This window comes from Apus apus, chromosome Z (genome assembly GCF_020740795.1).
Source record: "Apus apus isolate bApuApu2 chromosome Z, bApuApu2.pri.cur, whole genome shotgun sequence".
NCBI classification, from domain to species: domain Eukaryota; kingdom Metazoa; phylum Chordata; class Aves; order Apodiformes; family Apodidae; genus Apus; species Apus apus.
Window position 1 is genome coordinate 25,925,373 of NC_067312.1, and position 13,451 is coordinate 25,938,823.

At 40.6% G+C, this 13,451-nt stretch overlaps 1 protein-coding gene across 1 annotated transcript in view; it reads right to left on the reverse strand.

Moving 5' to 3' along the window:
• The window catches only part of SV2C (synaptic vesicle glycoprotein 2C), an 89,115-nt gene that overhangs the window by 6,796 nt on the left and 68,868 nt on the right, over nucleotides 1–13,451 (reverse strand). The window contains exons 9-11 of the mRNA XM_051642048.1: nucleotides 11,227–11,360; nucleotides 9,865–10,068; nucleotides 8,806–8,965 (exon numbers count right to left, since the gene is read on the reverse strand). Of these exons, the coding sequence (XP_051498008.1) occupies nucleotides 8,806–8,965; nucleotides 9,865–10,068; nucleotides 11,227–11,360 (498 nt within the window). The remainder of the gene's footprint in view (nucleotides 1–8,805; nucleotides 8,966–9,864; nucleotides 10,069–11,226; nucleotides 11,361–13,451) is intronic.

The window sequence follows — 13,451 nt, forward strand, 5'->3', positions numbered from 1 at the left end:
TGGGATTGCCTTAATTTATTTTTTTTTTTAAATCCAGATTTTAGTGTTGATATGATAAAAATGAAGGACTATAAAAGCATCAGGTCCAAGAGAAAGCTGAATGTTAGGGAAAAGGAATTTTCTATGATGTATGTTACTTCTGTTGCTGGGAAAGCTGTGACAAAGAAAACTGCTTAACTTCCTTTCACCCAAGGCCCACATAAAAATGGCAGAAGTCCAAACAGTTAAAAATAGAGAGATTATCTCTAGATTAACAGAGCTTGCTTCCTGGTTGCCACATATGCTCCTTCTTAGACCAGGTGCTTATGTTCCTACATAAAATACTTCAGGGCCGCTTTTCCATTGCAAATACTCAGAACACCTAAAAAAACTTCATTGTCCTTCAGTGGAGTTCTACTGAATGTGAAGCACAGATATTTGATAACTTTCTTGTCAGAGCTAGTGCTGGGCCTATCCAGAAAGTCACAGAAAAGTCTGAATATCACTTTTGTGGTTGTTGATTATATGCAATGTCTACCCAAACAGAGTTTCTGAATGTGCTATGAACAAACAATTTTTTATTGCAAATACTCAGAACACCTAAAAAAACTTCATTGTCCTTCAGTAGAGTTCTACTGAATGTGAAGCACAGATATTTGATAACTTTCTTGTCAGAGCTAGTGCTGAGCCTATCCAGAAAGTCACAGAAAAGTCTGAATATCACTTTTGTGGTTGTTGATTATATGCAATGTCTACCCAAACAGAGTTTCTGAATGTGCTATGAACAATTTTTTAATGTCCAGACATTTTAAGATCTTTTTAAAAAAATAGTACAAAGATGTATATCACAGCCCGGCAAGTTATAGCACCCAGCGTGCAAAACTGTGGAATTTGCCCTTCTGCCTTGGACTACTGCCTAGGGCATTGCACAGGTTCTGCATGTCATGCCTTAAAAACATTAACATGAAATTTCAGCAAAGCGCAGTTGAAGCATATCCACAGGATGGCAGTAGAACATAGCTGCCAGGAAGTCTGCCGGTGACTGCTGTTACGACTCAAAAGAGTAGAAAACAACTCTTCTGACAGCCACAACAATACAAAGCCGGACTTAAGATACCTTGTCAATAAAGCTTATTACTCTGGGGATAGATGCTCTGGGCTCAAGAAGAGAAAAAGATAAATACCATGAAACAGAATGAGAGGAAATGGCCTCAAGCTGTGACAGGGGAGGTTTAGACTGGATTTTAGAAATAATTTCTTTACAAAAGAGTGGCAGGACACTGGAACAGGCTGCCCAGGGAGGTGGTGGAGTCACCATCCCTGGAAATGTTTAAAAGAAATACAGATGTAGTGCTTAGTGACATGATTTAAGCACTGAACTCAAGATAGATTACTTATTTCTTAATTATGACCAAACCTTTACAAAATTTTTTCAGAGGTATTAGTAAAGGCAAAACAGAATTACTTCATTTTAGTGCACACCTAAATTCCTAAATATTCCTGGCCAAGATTTAAACCCAGATGTCTGGCAGCTCTGGTAAAACCGATTAGTTGTTGGTTATTTGATGCAATCTGACCTTGATATACTCCACGGGAGATGACCTATTTCTATCCCACTTTCTGTTTAGGTTTGCAATACTTGTGTCCACTCCTTGACAAGCTTGTAATGTTGGTGCTTCTCAGATTAGCTCAAAAGATGATATCTATTATTTATGTGGAAGTAACAACTGAACTTTAAACTCATAAAATCTCCTAAATGTTACTTCTTCAGAGAATTTTAAACCTTTCATTCATATTCATATTACAGGCAGAGCTAGGAAACTGTGCAATGTTATTGCAAGCGCTTTGGGCACACACATTACAACACAAGCTATAATCACCTCATCATGCAATTTTTTCCCCCCACGTCATTGTGCCAATACACAGAACAAAGAGACCTTGAGGGTAAAACATAATTGTAGTGAAGAAAACTGGATTTCCCTCATCTACGGCGGAAGTTGGAAGGTGCACTGTGAATAAGGTTGAGGACTGCAAGATAAGTGAACAGTCTCATGGTTAAGGTAGTTGAGTGCTGTCAGGAGAAAGGATACAATCCCTTTCCCGGCCACAGAATTTGTATATGATGCAAGCAAGTAACTTCAAATTAACTGAATTATCATTACATATGCATTTCACATTTCCTGGGTGCTCAGTTTAACATCTTCAGCTTTGTGTTGCCGAAGTGCTGAGCACTTATATCTGCAGTGAAATTTATACTTTGCGCCCATTCCTTCTTCTAAAATGCTGAGTAACTGGGATTGTACCACGTGTCAAATTGAGCACTTAAAATGATTTTTCACAATACCTTCTCCCTCCGTGCTTCAGGTTCTATGCCACATTCTTTCAAAGCAGTGTTTGGAAAATATGGAAAGTTTATGGAAGAGTAGGAAAGTACTCTAGGAGCACCCAAAAATGTTCGCAAGACATTTTAAGAATCATAGAACCACAGAATCATCCTGGTTGGAATGGACCTTGAAGATAATCAAGTCCAACCAAAACTGAAATCCACCAACCATAACCTAATCTACCCATTCAGTGCTTAAATCATGTCGCTAAGCACCACATCTCTACTTCTTTTAAACACTTTCAGGGATGGTGACTCCACCACCTCCCTGGGCAGCCTGTTCCAGTGTCCAGCCACTCTTTCGGTAAGGAAATTCTTTCTAATATCCAGTCTAAACCTCCCCTGGTGCAGCTTCAGGCCATTTCCTCTGGTCCTGTCATTATTCACTTGAGAGAAGAGGCCAACTCCCACTTCCCTACAACCTCCTTCCAGGTAGTTGTAGAGGGCAATGAGGTCTCCCCTCAGCCTCCTCTTCTTAAAACTAGACAATCCCAGTACCCTCAGCTGCTCCTTATAGGTCTTACTCTCCAGACCTTTCACCAGCTTAGTAGCTCTTCTCTGGATTCACTCCAGCACCTGAATGTCTTTGTAGTGAAGGGCCCAGAACTGGACACAGTACTCCAGGTGTGTCCTCATCAGTGCTGAGTACAGGGGCACGATCCCCTCTCTACTCCTGCTGGTCACACTATTCCTGATGCAGGCCAGGATGCTGTTGGCCTTCTTGGCCACCTGGGCACACTGCTGGCTCATGTTAAGTTGGCTGTCAACCAGCACCCCCACATCCTTCTCCACCATGGAGCTTTCCAACCACTCTTCCCCAGCCTGTAGCTTTGCATGAGGTTGTTGTGACCAAAGTGCAGGACCCAGCACTTGACCTTGTTAAACCTCACACAGTTGGTCTCGGCCCATCAGTCCAGTCTGTCCAGGTCTCTCTGCAGAGCCTTCCTGCCCTCAAGCAAGTCAACACTTCTGCCCAGCTTAGTGTCATCTGCAAATTTACAACTTACTTAGGAAGCACTCAGTCTCCTCATATAGGTCATTAATGAAGATACCGAACAGGACTGGATCCAAAACTGAGCCCTGAGGGACACCACTGCTGACCAGCCACCAGCTGGATCCAACCCCATTCACTACAACTCTGGGCTCAGCCAGTTTTTAACCCAGCAGAGAGTGCACCTGTCTGTGCCATGAGCCACCAGCTTCTCCAGGAGAATGCTGTGGGAGACTGTGTCAAAGGCGCTTCCAAAGTCCAGATAGACAACATCCACAGCTCTTCCTTCATCCACCAGGTGGGTCACCTGATCACAGCAGGAGATCAGGTTGGTCAAGCAGGACCTGCCTTTCCTGAACCCATGTTGGCTGGGCTGGATCCCATGTCTGTCCTGCACTTGACATGTGAGCACACTCAAGATGAGCCTCTCCATGATTTTCCCCAGTACTGAGGTCAGGCTGACAGGCCTGTAGTTCCCAGGATCCTTCTTCAGGCCCTCCTTGTAGATGGGCAGCACATTGGCAAACCTCCAGTCATCTGGGACTGTTGGTAGATGATGGAGAGAAGCTTGGCAATCTCCTCAGCCAGCTCTCAGTACCCTTGGGTGAATCCCATCTTGCCCCATACACTTTTGAGTGTCTAGGTGCTGCAGCAGGTCTCTGACTGCATCCTCATGGATTGTGGGGGGGTTGTTCTGCTCTCCATTCTTATATTCCAGCTCAGGAGGCTGAATATCCTGAGGGCAGCTGGTCTGACTATTAAAGATGGAGGCAAAGAAGGCATAAAGTATCTCAGCCTTTTCTTCATCCCTGGTTGTCATGTTCCCCTTCTCATCAAGTAAGGGCTGGAGATTCTCCCTGGTTCTCTTTTTGCTGTTACTGTATTTGTGAAACCTTTTTTTTATTGTCCTTTATGGCACTGGTCAGATTGAGCTCCAGCTGGGCTTTTACCCTTCTCATTTTCTCTCTGTAGGTCCTCACAAGCTCCCTGTACTCATATTGACTTTCCTGCCCTTCCTTCCAAAGGTGGTAGACTCTCTTTTTCTCCCTAAGTCCCAGCAAAAGCTCCCTGTTCAGCCAGGCTGGTCGTCTTCCCCGACAGTTTGTTTTACGACACACGTGGACAGCTGCTCCTGAGCTTTTAAGACTTTCTTCTTGAAGAGCATCCAGCCTTCCTGAGACCCTATGCCCCTCAGAACTGATCCCCAAGGGATTCTCTTAACCAGTGTTCTAAAAAGGCTGAAGTCTGCCCTCTGGAAGTCATAGAATCATAGAGTCATAGAACTATTCAGGTTGGAAAAGACCCTTGGGATCACCAAGTCCAACCATCACCCCTACCCTACAAAGTTCTCCCCTAAATGATATCCACCAACACCACATCCAATCAACTCTTAAACACACCCACAGATGGTGACTCAACCACCTCCCTGGGCAGCCTATTCCAGTGACTAACCACTCTTCCTGTGAAAAAAATTTTCGTCATGTCCCATCTAAACCTCCCCTGTTGCAGCTTGAAGCCATTCCCTCTTGTTCTGTTGCTAATTACCTGTGAAAAGAGACCAGCACCAGCCTCTCTACAATGACCCTTCAGGTAGCTGTAGAGACAAATGAGGTCTCCCCTCAGCCTCCTCTTCTCAAACTAAACATTCCCAGCTCCTTCAAGTGTTCTTCATAAGATTGATCCTCTAGGCCCTTCACCAGCTTTGTTGCCCTCCTCTGTACTCGCTCCAGCACCTCAGTATCCCTCTTGAATTGAGGTGCCCAAAACTGGACACAATACTCCAGGTGTGGCCTCACCAGTGCTGAGTACAGGGGGACAATCACCTCTCTGCTTCTGCTGGTCACACTATTTCTAATACAAGCCAGGATGCCACTGGCTCTCTTGGCCACCTGGGCACACTGCTGGCTCATATTCAGCCACTTGTCTATGAGAACCCCCAGGTCCTTTTCTGCCAGACAGTTTTCCAGCCACACTTCCCAAGCCTGTGGAGGTTTTGGTGACCCCTCTCCTTGTTTCACAGAGTATTGAGAACTTAACCACTTCATGGTCACTAAGCCCAAGAAGCCTCCAACTCCCACATTCCACACCACTCCTTCCTTGTTAGTGAACAGCAGGTCCCAAAAGGCACCTCCCCCGGCAGGCTTGCTTAGCAGATGTGTTAGGTAGTTATCTGAAATACTCTCCTTTAGTGCAGAGCTTCCACAGCTATAGAATAGATTGGTTTGGCCTTCAATAGAGTCACAAACAACCAAAGACTTTTCAGAACCTACTAACTAGTCCAGAATAGCACAGGTTATTAAGAAGATAAGGCAAGAGACAAGAAAAAAGACAAGATATAGGATAAGTCAAGTTTTTCACATTGTGGACCTGGGTTACCTTACTTCCTTATCGAAAATCAGCTAGTTTATAGCTAGTCATCATGAGTGTTCCTTAAAACTTCTGTATTGGAAAGAAAAAAAACTCTTAAAATTATGAAATTATTATTTGTTACCAACATGTCTGTCATCTCGATGACAGAAACCTATCTATGGCTAGCATTAGTAACGTACATTCACCTTTTAACACAACTTCATCAGATACCTGAAAACCACTTGAAATCTACCAAGCTTTTAACATGTTTAATTTTAGCGGTTGCGCAAATCAACTGAGAAGTTATAAAGAACATGTAGGCAAAAGCTATGCTACAATGGCTTAACATTTGAAAATAATAATAAAGAATATAAGACAAACTACTTACTTAATTCAAATCCAAGCATTTGGAAATTAAAATGTAAATATCGAGATGAGTGTGAATGCATTACAGAATCCAAATCTGTTATGATTTTAAAGCAAAATTACTCTGCCTTGCAGGCAGCTGATGAAGAAGAAACTGATATATATGCAGTGTATCATATACACTGCACTTTTCCAAATTGCTCACCACACTCCTACCTGGCAACAAGCCAGTGTGATCCCTAAATAACCTAAAGTATGATTTATGAAACACCTTTTGTACTACACTGTATGATACTGGCAAAGCCCCAGCAGTCTGGCAACTGGCTGGTCTCCAAGAGGAGTTTTGCAGGAGGAAAAGGAGGGGCTGCCCAGCCTGGTCTCTTGTGCATAGTAGTGTGAACTGGCCTTGTTACATGCACTTTTCTTCCAGCCCAACCTACAGCTGCACTGTGCTGCTGGTTTGTGGTCATTTTAGTGTTCAGGAGTAAGAGAAAAATATGTATTAGAACAGTAAAATAGTGGCAAAGTGAGAAAAGTTGCTGTGCCTAGATTGCCTTTTGAGGGGAAACTGAAAGCCAGCTTGAGGAGCAGATTCAGTCTGCATGTAGATTGGAAGTCAAAGAGGAGATAATCTTAAGCACCAAGGACCTCACATGCAAAACCAGATCAGGCAGCTTCCTGTACCACAAAAGCCTGGATAGGCTCTTCAGCCCTACAGATACTTGCAGAAGCTAGAAATTCCCACAAAGTATGGCAAGTCATGCCAGGCTCAGAGGAGTCTTAGATGGAAAGACAGGACCATCAGAGGTGGGCACCTGGCCTGTATAAAAATAATATCAGAGTAAAAATTCTTGGAAGCAAGTTATTTGAGTTCCTGTGGGTACTCATTTTCAAGTAATTTTTTTGAAACCTGAATAAACTTTGCCCCGGTCTAAAAAAATAATATGTTTAGGAAGTGAATTCTAGAACTGCTAGTTTCCTTATAATCCAGCTGGCAAAAACTGGCAGTGATGGTTCCACCACTTTCAGATCTTTTGGGAAAAAATCTCATCTACAGTATGGTACAGCCATGTCTTGCCTGGCATCTGTAGATTTGGTCTATCAGACTTCTTATGTCAATAAGGTGAAGGGGCAAGTTTTCTGAGTTATTGCAAAAATCCCCCAAGCTGCAAATAAATTTCTGAGATAGAATCCCAGACAGCTACTATTGCACACATAAGCTCTTTAAAGAAGAAAAATTAGGAAGAATTTGCTGCAATCCCAAAGCTAGCAGAAAATACTAAAAAAACAACAGGGAGCTACTAGATGCCCTAGAACAGGTATCAGTTACCTTCTTCTTATCACTTCTAGTAATTATGATTATTTTGGTTTCCACTAACATTAATAACTTTTCCAATTATTTTACTTCAATTTAAGAAAATATTTGTGGCTGCTATAATCAGGAATAATAATTTTTTAAAATATAGATATTTCTAAAGGATAATTATTACAAATATTCTTGCCAGAAGAGCAATTTTCTAAGGTGTAAAAAAAAAAAAAAAAAAAAAAAAAAGTAGCTCTTAATAGTAAAGCTTAGTCCTTTGGATTTATAAGTAGCCTAGTATGGTTATTCAATACAATCACAAAAATGGATATTAATTTCTTGTGTGAAGAAGCATATATTTTGAAAATGCCAGTGAAAGGAAAAACAGAGAAGCCCATCTACAGTCTTCACCTCCTGGTGAACAATACCAGAGGCAGCAACACCTCTGTTCACAAACTTTAACTTGCCAGTAGGCATCACTCATTTATAAACTGGAAATAGTTTTTTGCCATTTTGAAACTTCTCATGAATGACATAATGAATAGAACTGTGACAGAAGAAAGGGCACACTGTCCCTTAGCATGAATCTGGACAATTTTACACACAATCTGTTTAAGGAGAGGACGGGAGAGGGGAAAAATATCCTGGTCTATTCAAGAAAATGCAGCTTTTAAAATTTTACACTTGTCATTCAACAGAGCATGACTCAGCTGTTCTTCTTTCAGTCCGTTAAGTGACGTAAAATCAGCATTGAAAAGTATGCTGTATCTGAAAAAAATGCATGTCATCTAGCAACAATATTAGCAGGACATGAAAATTGTTGTGAGCTTTCCTGCAAGAGCCCTGAAGGGTCAGGAGCAGTGACTGAGACATTTTTGTGTCTGCTTAATGCTGAGTTTATACACTCATAGTGACCCTGCATAAAAACTTGTAGGAGCAAACTGCTTAACAGCTCAGCATGGTTCAAGCCCACAGTCTCTTCCAGAAGATGCTGTTTGACTCCAGACAGTGATTTTTATTATCTTCCCCACTATTTTACAGCCCACAGACAAATGCATGTATATTGCTATTTTGGACCAACTACTGCCATCATAGCCAGTAGCACTAGGGGAAACCCAGAAATATTCCATTACTGTTTTCAGAAATATTACTCATTAGCTGTGTAAGAGTAAGACTAGCAGTTAAACTTTATTTTTAATATTAAACTACATTTGTGGTATTTTCCTGCTTAGGTAATATTTGATGCAAAATACACACCAAATAGTTAAAAAAATAAATAAATCTTTTTTTTCCCTTTGCTATTCAAGACAAACTATTCATTCAGCCCACTCAAAACACTGCTACCTCCTTAAGGCTCATATGGAACCATTTCTACTTATCATTCCTGGTGGTGGACAGGGTCAGAGAGCTTAGGCAAGGTGCATCTACACATACCTTCTGTCTGTAGGATACAGCTCCACAGTAATGACATCTAGAGAGTTCCATGCTGAGATGGTGAGGCCATTGTAGAGGCACAGCATACCTATCATCATGGATTCACTGGTTCCAAACCACAGGAAAAAACAGCTGATGCCAGAGAGAACCATGGAACCACCTAGGTATAAGACAGGTAAAATGAGCACAAAGTGGAGCTGTATTTAAAGAATGGTCTTTAATTTGTCTAGTGCTTCTATACACACATTGTAGCCAAATAACTGACTCATATATTTGATTTAAAAACTAAAGTGGTTTCACACTGCTGGTGAGACCAGTCAGGCAAACCAATGTTGTAGGCAGTTCAGAGAAAAACCCCATAACTCCTTAAATATTAAGGTATATTCGGAAGTATTAAGCTGTAACCCTCTCTGAACATCCAAAGCAAGATACCTGGGGAAAACTACCCCCATTCTTCCTTGCTTATAGTCTCCTGCAACCACATTAAACTCATTCATATATTGTAGTAATAAAAACAGTGAGTGGGAATTGCATTTATAGAGAGATATTCACCTAGAAGGTGAACACAATAAAATACCGCATAGTTATTTAAGTAAATTGAAAACACACTTGTCATTGCAGATAATCCACAAGAGAGATCTTTCAAGTGTGATACTTTGTGAAAGAGATAACAGGCAAAGGACTGCTGACTCTTGTGAGAAGATGCTCCACTAGCTGAAGGCCACCTGTGCACAACTTGCTTTCCTTTCAGCTGGAGCAAAGACAAGCCAATGGTCAGCACTCTCCAAAATCTCATTCCAAATGCCTAAACAGTGGTCTTGTAATAGCAGGTTGGAAGATCAATGGCTGATAGCATGGCATAGCAAAAATGGTTACAGCACCTTTATTTTTAAATTGTGGGCTTTTTAAAATGGCATTTATGAAGACACATAAATTAAGTATCTGCAGCAGGAATGTTTTGCATCTCTCTGAACCAAATTCTTTAAAACAGCAAACAACATCAAAACCTAAAGCTCTCCCAATAGAGTAACATGTTCTCTTTTAAAGTGAAGGTCCTACCCAGCATTGTCAACCGTCCAATTCTGTCCATCAGGAGAGCAGACACAATATTCCCTGGTAAGACTGCCAGAGTTCCCAGGAAATTAACAAAGTAAATCCAGTAGGCACTGTAGTCATCATCAAAAGAAATCTGGCATCCTGTCCTGATGATGGAAAATGTGCAATTTATCAATTCGCTGTCAACAAACTTATACTGTTCAAGATCTGTGGAAAGAAGAAAAATAAGCATTTCATCTAACAGCCAACTCAATGTGCAGCTTTTGATTAAAAACATTTCAAGTTAGGCAATGCTAATGACAACTTGGAGCTCATCTTAACAGAAAAATACATAAATCTCATGAAAAAGACCAACTAAGGCTTGGAATTAGTCAAGTGGCATTACTGTATTTCAGCTTGGACTGTGTTTGGTTAAGGCCTTTCAGCACCAGTTGGCCTTGCGTAAAAAAACCTGGACATCTGCAAGTTTCTAGCAATCCATCTTGCATGTCAGACAGCCAATGGTGATCCATTTGTTTGGACTTGCTTTAAAGCCAAACATTCCTACAGAATTCAGATCAAACCAATTTTCGTTTCTGAGAAGGCCTTGTGGTCTTCTTCTTGAACACAGATGAGTTACTTCTACGTGCAGCTATTCAGAACATTCTTCTTTCAATAATATTCTGGAGATCTGTCCCTATACTTCCACTTCTTTCTGTTTCTTCTGTAGATCTTAAAACACTCAAGAATCAAGAATACCTTTTTTTCAGACAAAGAAAGCTGGGTGTTGCTTGCTCTGAAACTTAACTCTATAACTATTATGATTGCTGGAGTCACGTTAGAGTGTTAAGAACTGCCTCATCTTTTTGGTCTTTTTTGGTCACATTATACTTTCAGTTACATTTTATTGAACTGAAAAAACCCCACCCCAAAAGTCCTCTGTTTGAACATACATACATTCCTATTTTTGTTAGAATACTAAGAAGAGTGGGAATGATTATAGATGAAGCAGTTTGAATTCTGAACACCAAATTCAAAGCAAGCACAGTGAACAAACTCTTTCACCATTCCAATTTAGACTAAATAAAAATACACTAGACAAATCTACCTATAAGGTAGTCAATATATTTTATTCTCTACAGGCTGAATCTCTTTAGAGATTATTAACATCAAGTATCAGAGTCAGTATTATGCCTGCAGTATCTCTAGTGCAGGTGTGTTCCTTCTACTTTTCTGATATAATATTAGACTGGCCTGTTGTTATTTATAACTTTTTATTCCCCATGAGAGTGCTTCTCATGCCTTATTAGAAATAAAAAAAAATGATAAACATGATGAGAACATGCAGCTGAACAATGAATGTTCAGGATTTTTTTCTCATAATACCTGTGTTGTTGAAGGAGGTATTCACGAACGTACAGTTCCTGAAGTATGTATTCAGGGAAGTAATGTCTTCAAACACACAGTTCTTAAAAAGCGAATCTTCAAAGGTTACTGATTTAAACTTCATCATAATAAACCTGCCCAATACAAATAATTTCTGTCAGTCTAGCTTCATATGCTAGAAAGAGCAGCAGATCAAGCTGATGCAACTATACAGCTCTAAAAAATTTCAACCTCAGAACAGTGATTCCTTAAAGGCATTCTGGAGACATAATTAATGACTAGCTGACTCTAGAATATTATTTTTTAGAAAAGCATTAATAAGACTAATAGCTCCACATGGCTACTGGCTGCAACTGATAATATAATTTATTTGACAATATTTCTGTTGTTGCTTATCCTTATTCATCAACCAAAACCAGTGTAAAGACATTCATCAAATAGCTTTGCAAAATTACTATTAATTGTAATTTGATATTACAGTAAAAAATCGGGATATCATGCTCCAGAAACTCAGTGTCTTGGAACAAACAAGCACCTGCTGATACCAACAAGCTGCAAAGAAACATTTTTTTAAATAACTTTTTTTCCTCCAGATTAACACACTGGTACTGTGTTGAGCTCAAATACAAAACATGCTGGTTCAAGTGTTAAAAAAATGTTTTCATAAAATGGTTTAATATGAACACATCAATTACATTAAAAGTTATACTGCTAGATACCTAACTGGAAGTATGTGTTCATTACTCCTGTGCCTCTCTGACAATTGCAATTACTGTGTGTGTAAGCAGGTATAAATAAATAATCAGAAGCTTTTCTTATTTCTGAACATCCTGTGCCCTACAGACTCTCATTTAACTCCTAGTTATTTGATCATGACTGTTAATCAAGTCATTCAAAGAAGTCAGTGACAAAGTGTATTACTAGCAGTAACTTTCTACATCAAGATTAATAGACTAAAATGATGCTGTAAGCCTTTTTTAGTATAATTCTGCCAAATAATATAATTATGCTAATACATAATTAATTTTGTGATGCCTTTTATTTCACAAGAAGGTATAGAAAAACCTACGACCAAAAGAAGGCAGTTCTGCTAGCAGACTTCATCCAAAGTGGCAAGAGTTTGAAAAGCAGTGCTTTAAGTTTTATATAGCAGTAAGAACTGTTAAAATGGCAAGCCTCCTGAACACAGACCTGGCTCTGTTCTAGTTAAAGTTGATGTGACTAGCTAAGTAATTTTCTTCTTACAAGAACGATGGTAGGAATAGGAATACAAAAAATATATTATTTAGGTAATAGCAGTGTCCCGGTTTGTCCAGGATGAAGCTATTTTTCCTTTTACTGATTCCTTTTCCTTTCTTTTAACTGGTAAGCTTTCTTTTAACTGGTAGCAAAGTGTCTCAGCTTGGGCTGATAACAGTGGAATGTTTTTCAACCTGGTGGGGCTCCAAGCTCACACCTTTACTCTGTCGGCTCAGACACTACGGGGAGATCTATGACCCCCCTGTAGGAGGCTGAGTTAGACAGACAGCAAAACTGGCCAGAGATATTCCATTCCATATCTCTATGTAAGCTCAGAGGAAGGTCAGAGATCACAGAAGACAACTTCCTTCCTGCTTTTTCTTCCCTTCTCTTCCATCCATGGCTGGTGTCTGGGGAGGACTCCATCCATCACGACCGACCCCCAGGCTCGAGCTCTCCTGACCCTCCTCACTCTGTGCTCTCTCCAGCAGCACCTCTGGGATTTTTGGGGACTGTTCACAGCTCAGGAGATGCTGTGGGAGTTGCTGGGGGTGGGGGGAGGTGAGAGGCTTTTGCACATATCTGAACATATTTGTACAGAATTGTATAGATTTTTCTTTATCATTGGCACTTAATTAAAGCTGTGTAGTTTAGTTTTCAATCCAGCCAAGTCTCTCTCTTTTTCTCTCTCTCCTTCCCTACCTGGGTGGGGGGGGGAGGGGATCAAGAGCCTTGTTGTCGGACCTGAGTCAAAGGGTGACATAGCAGGAACTAAACTGTCTCATCAATAAAGTTGTTGGAATCACATCTTTATGAGAAAGGAAAGCAAATGCTAATTGTATTGAATCCCACTGTGAGAGGAAGTATTGTTAAGTTAGGCTTTTCCCTCTTTTTCAGGATGACAGGGAAGCTGGGATTGCCTGGGGGATCCTCACACAGAAACCACCAGCACATGTACCGGTCCATCTCTCCACATGTTCCACAAG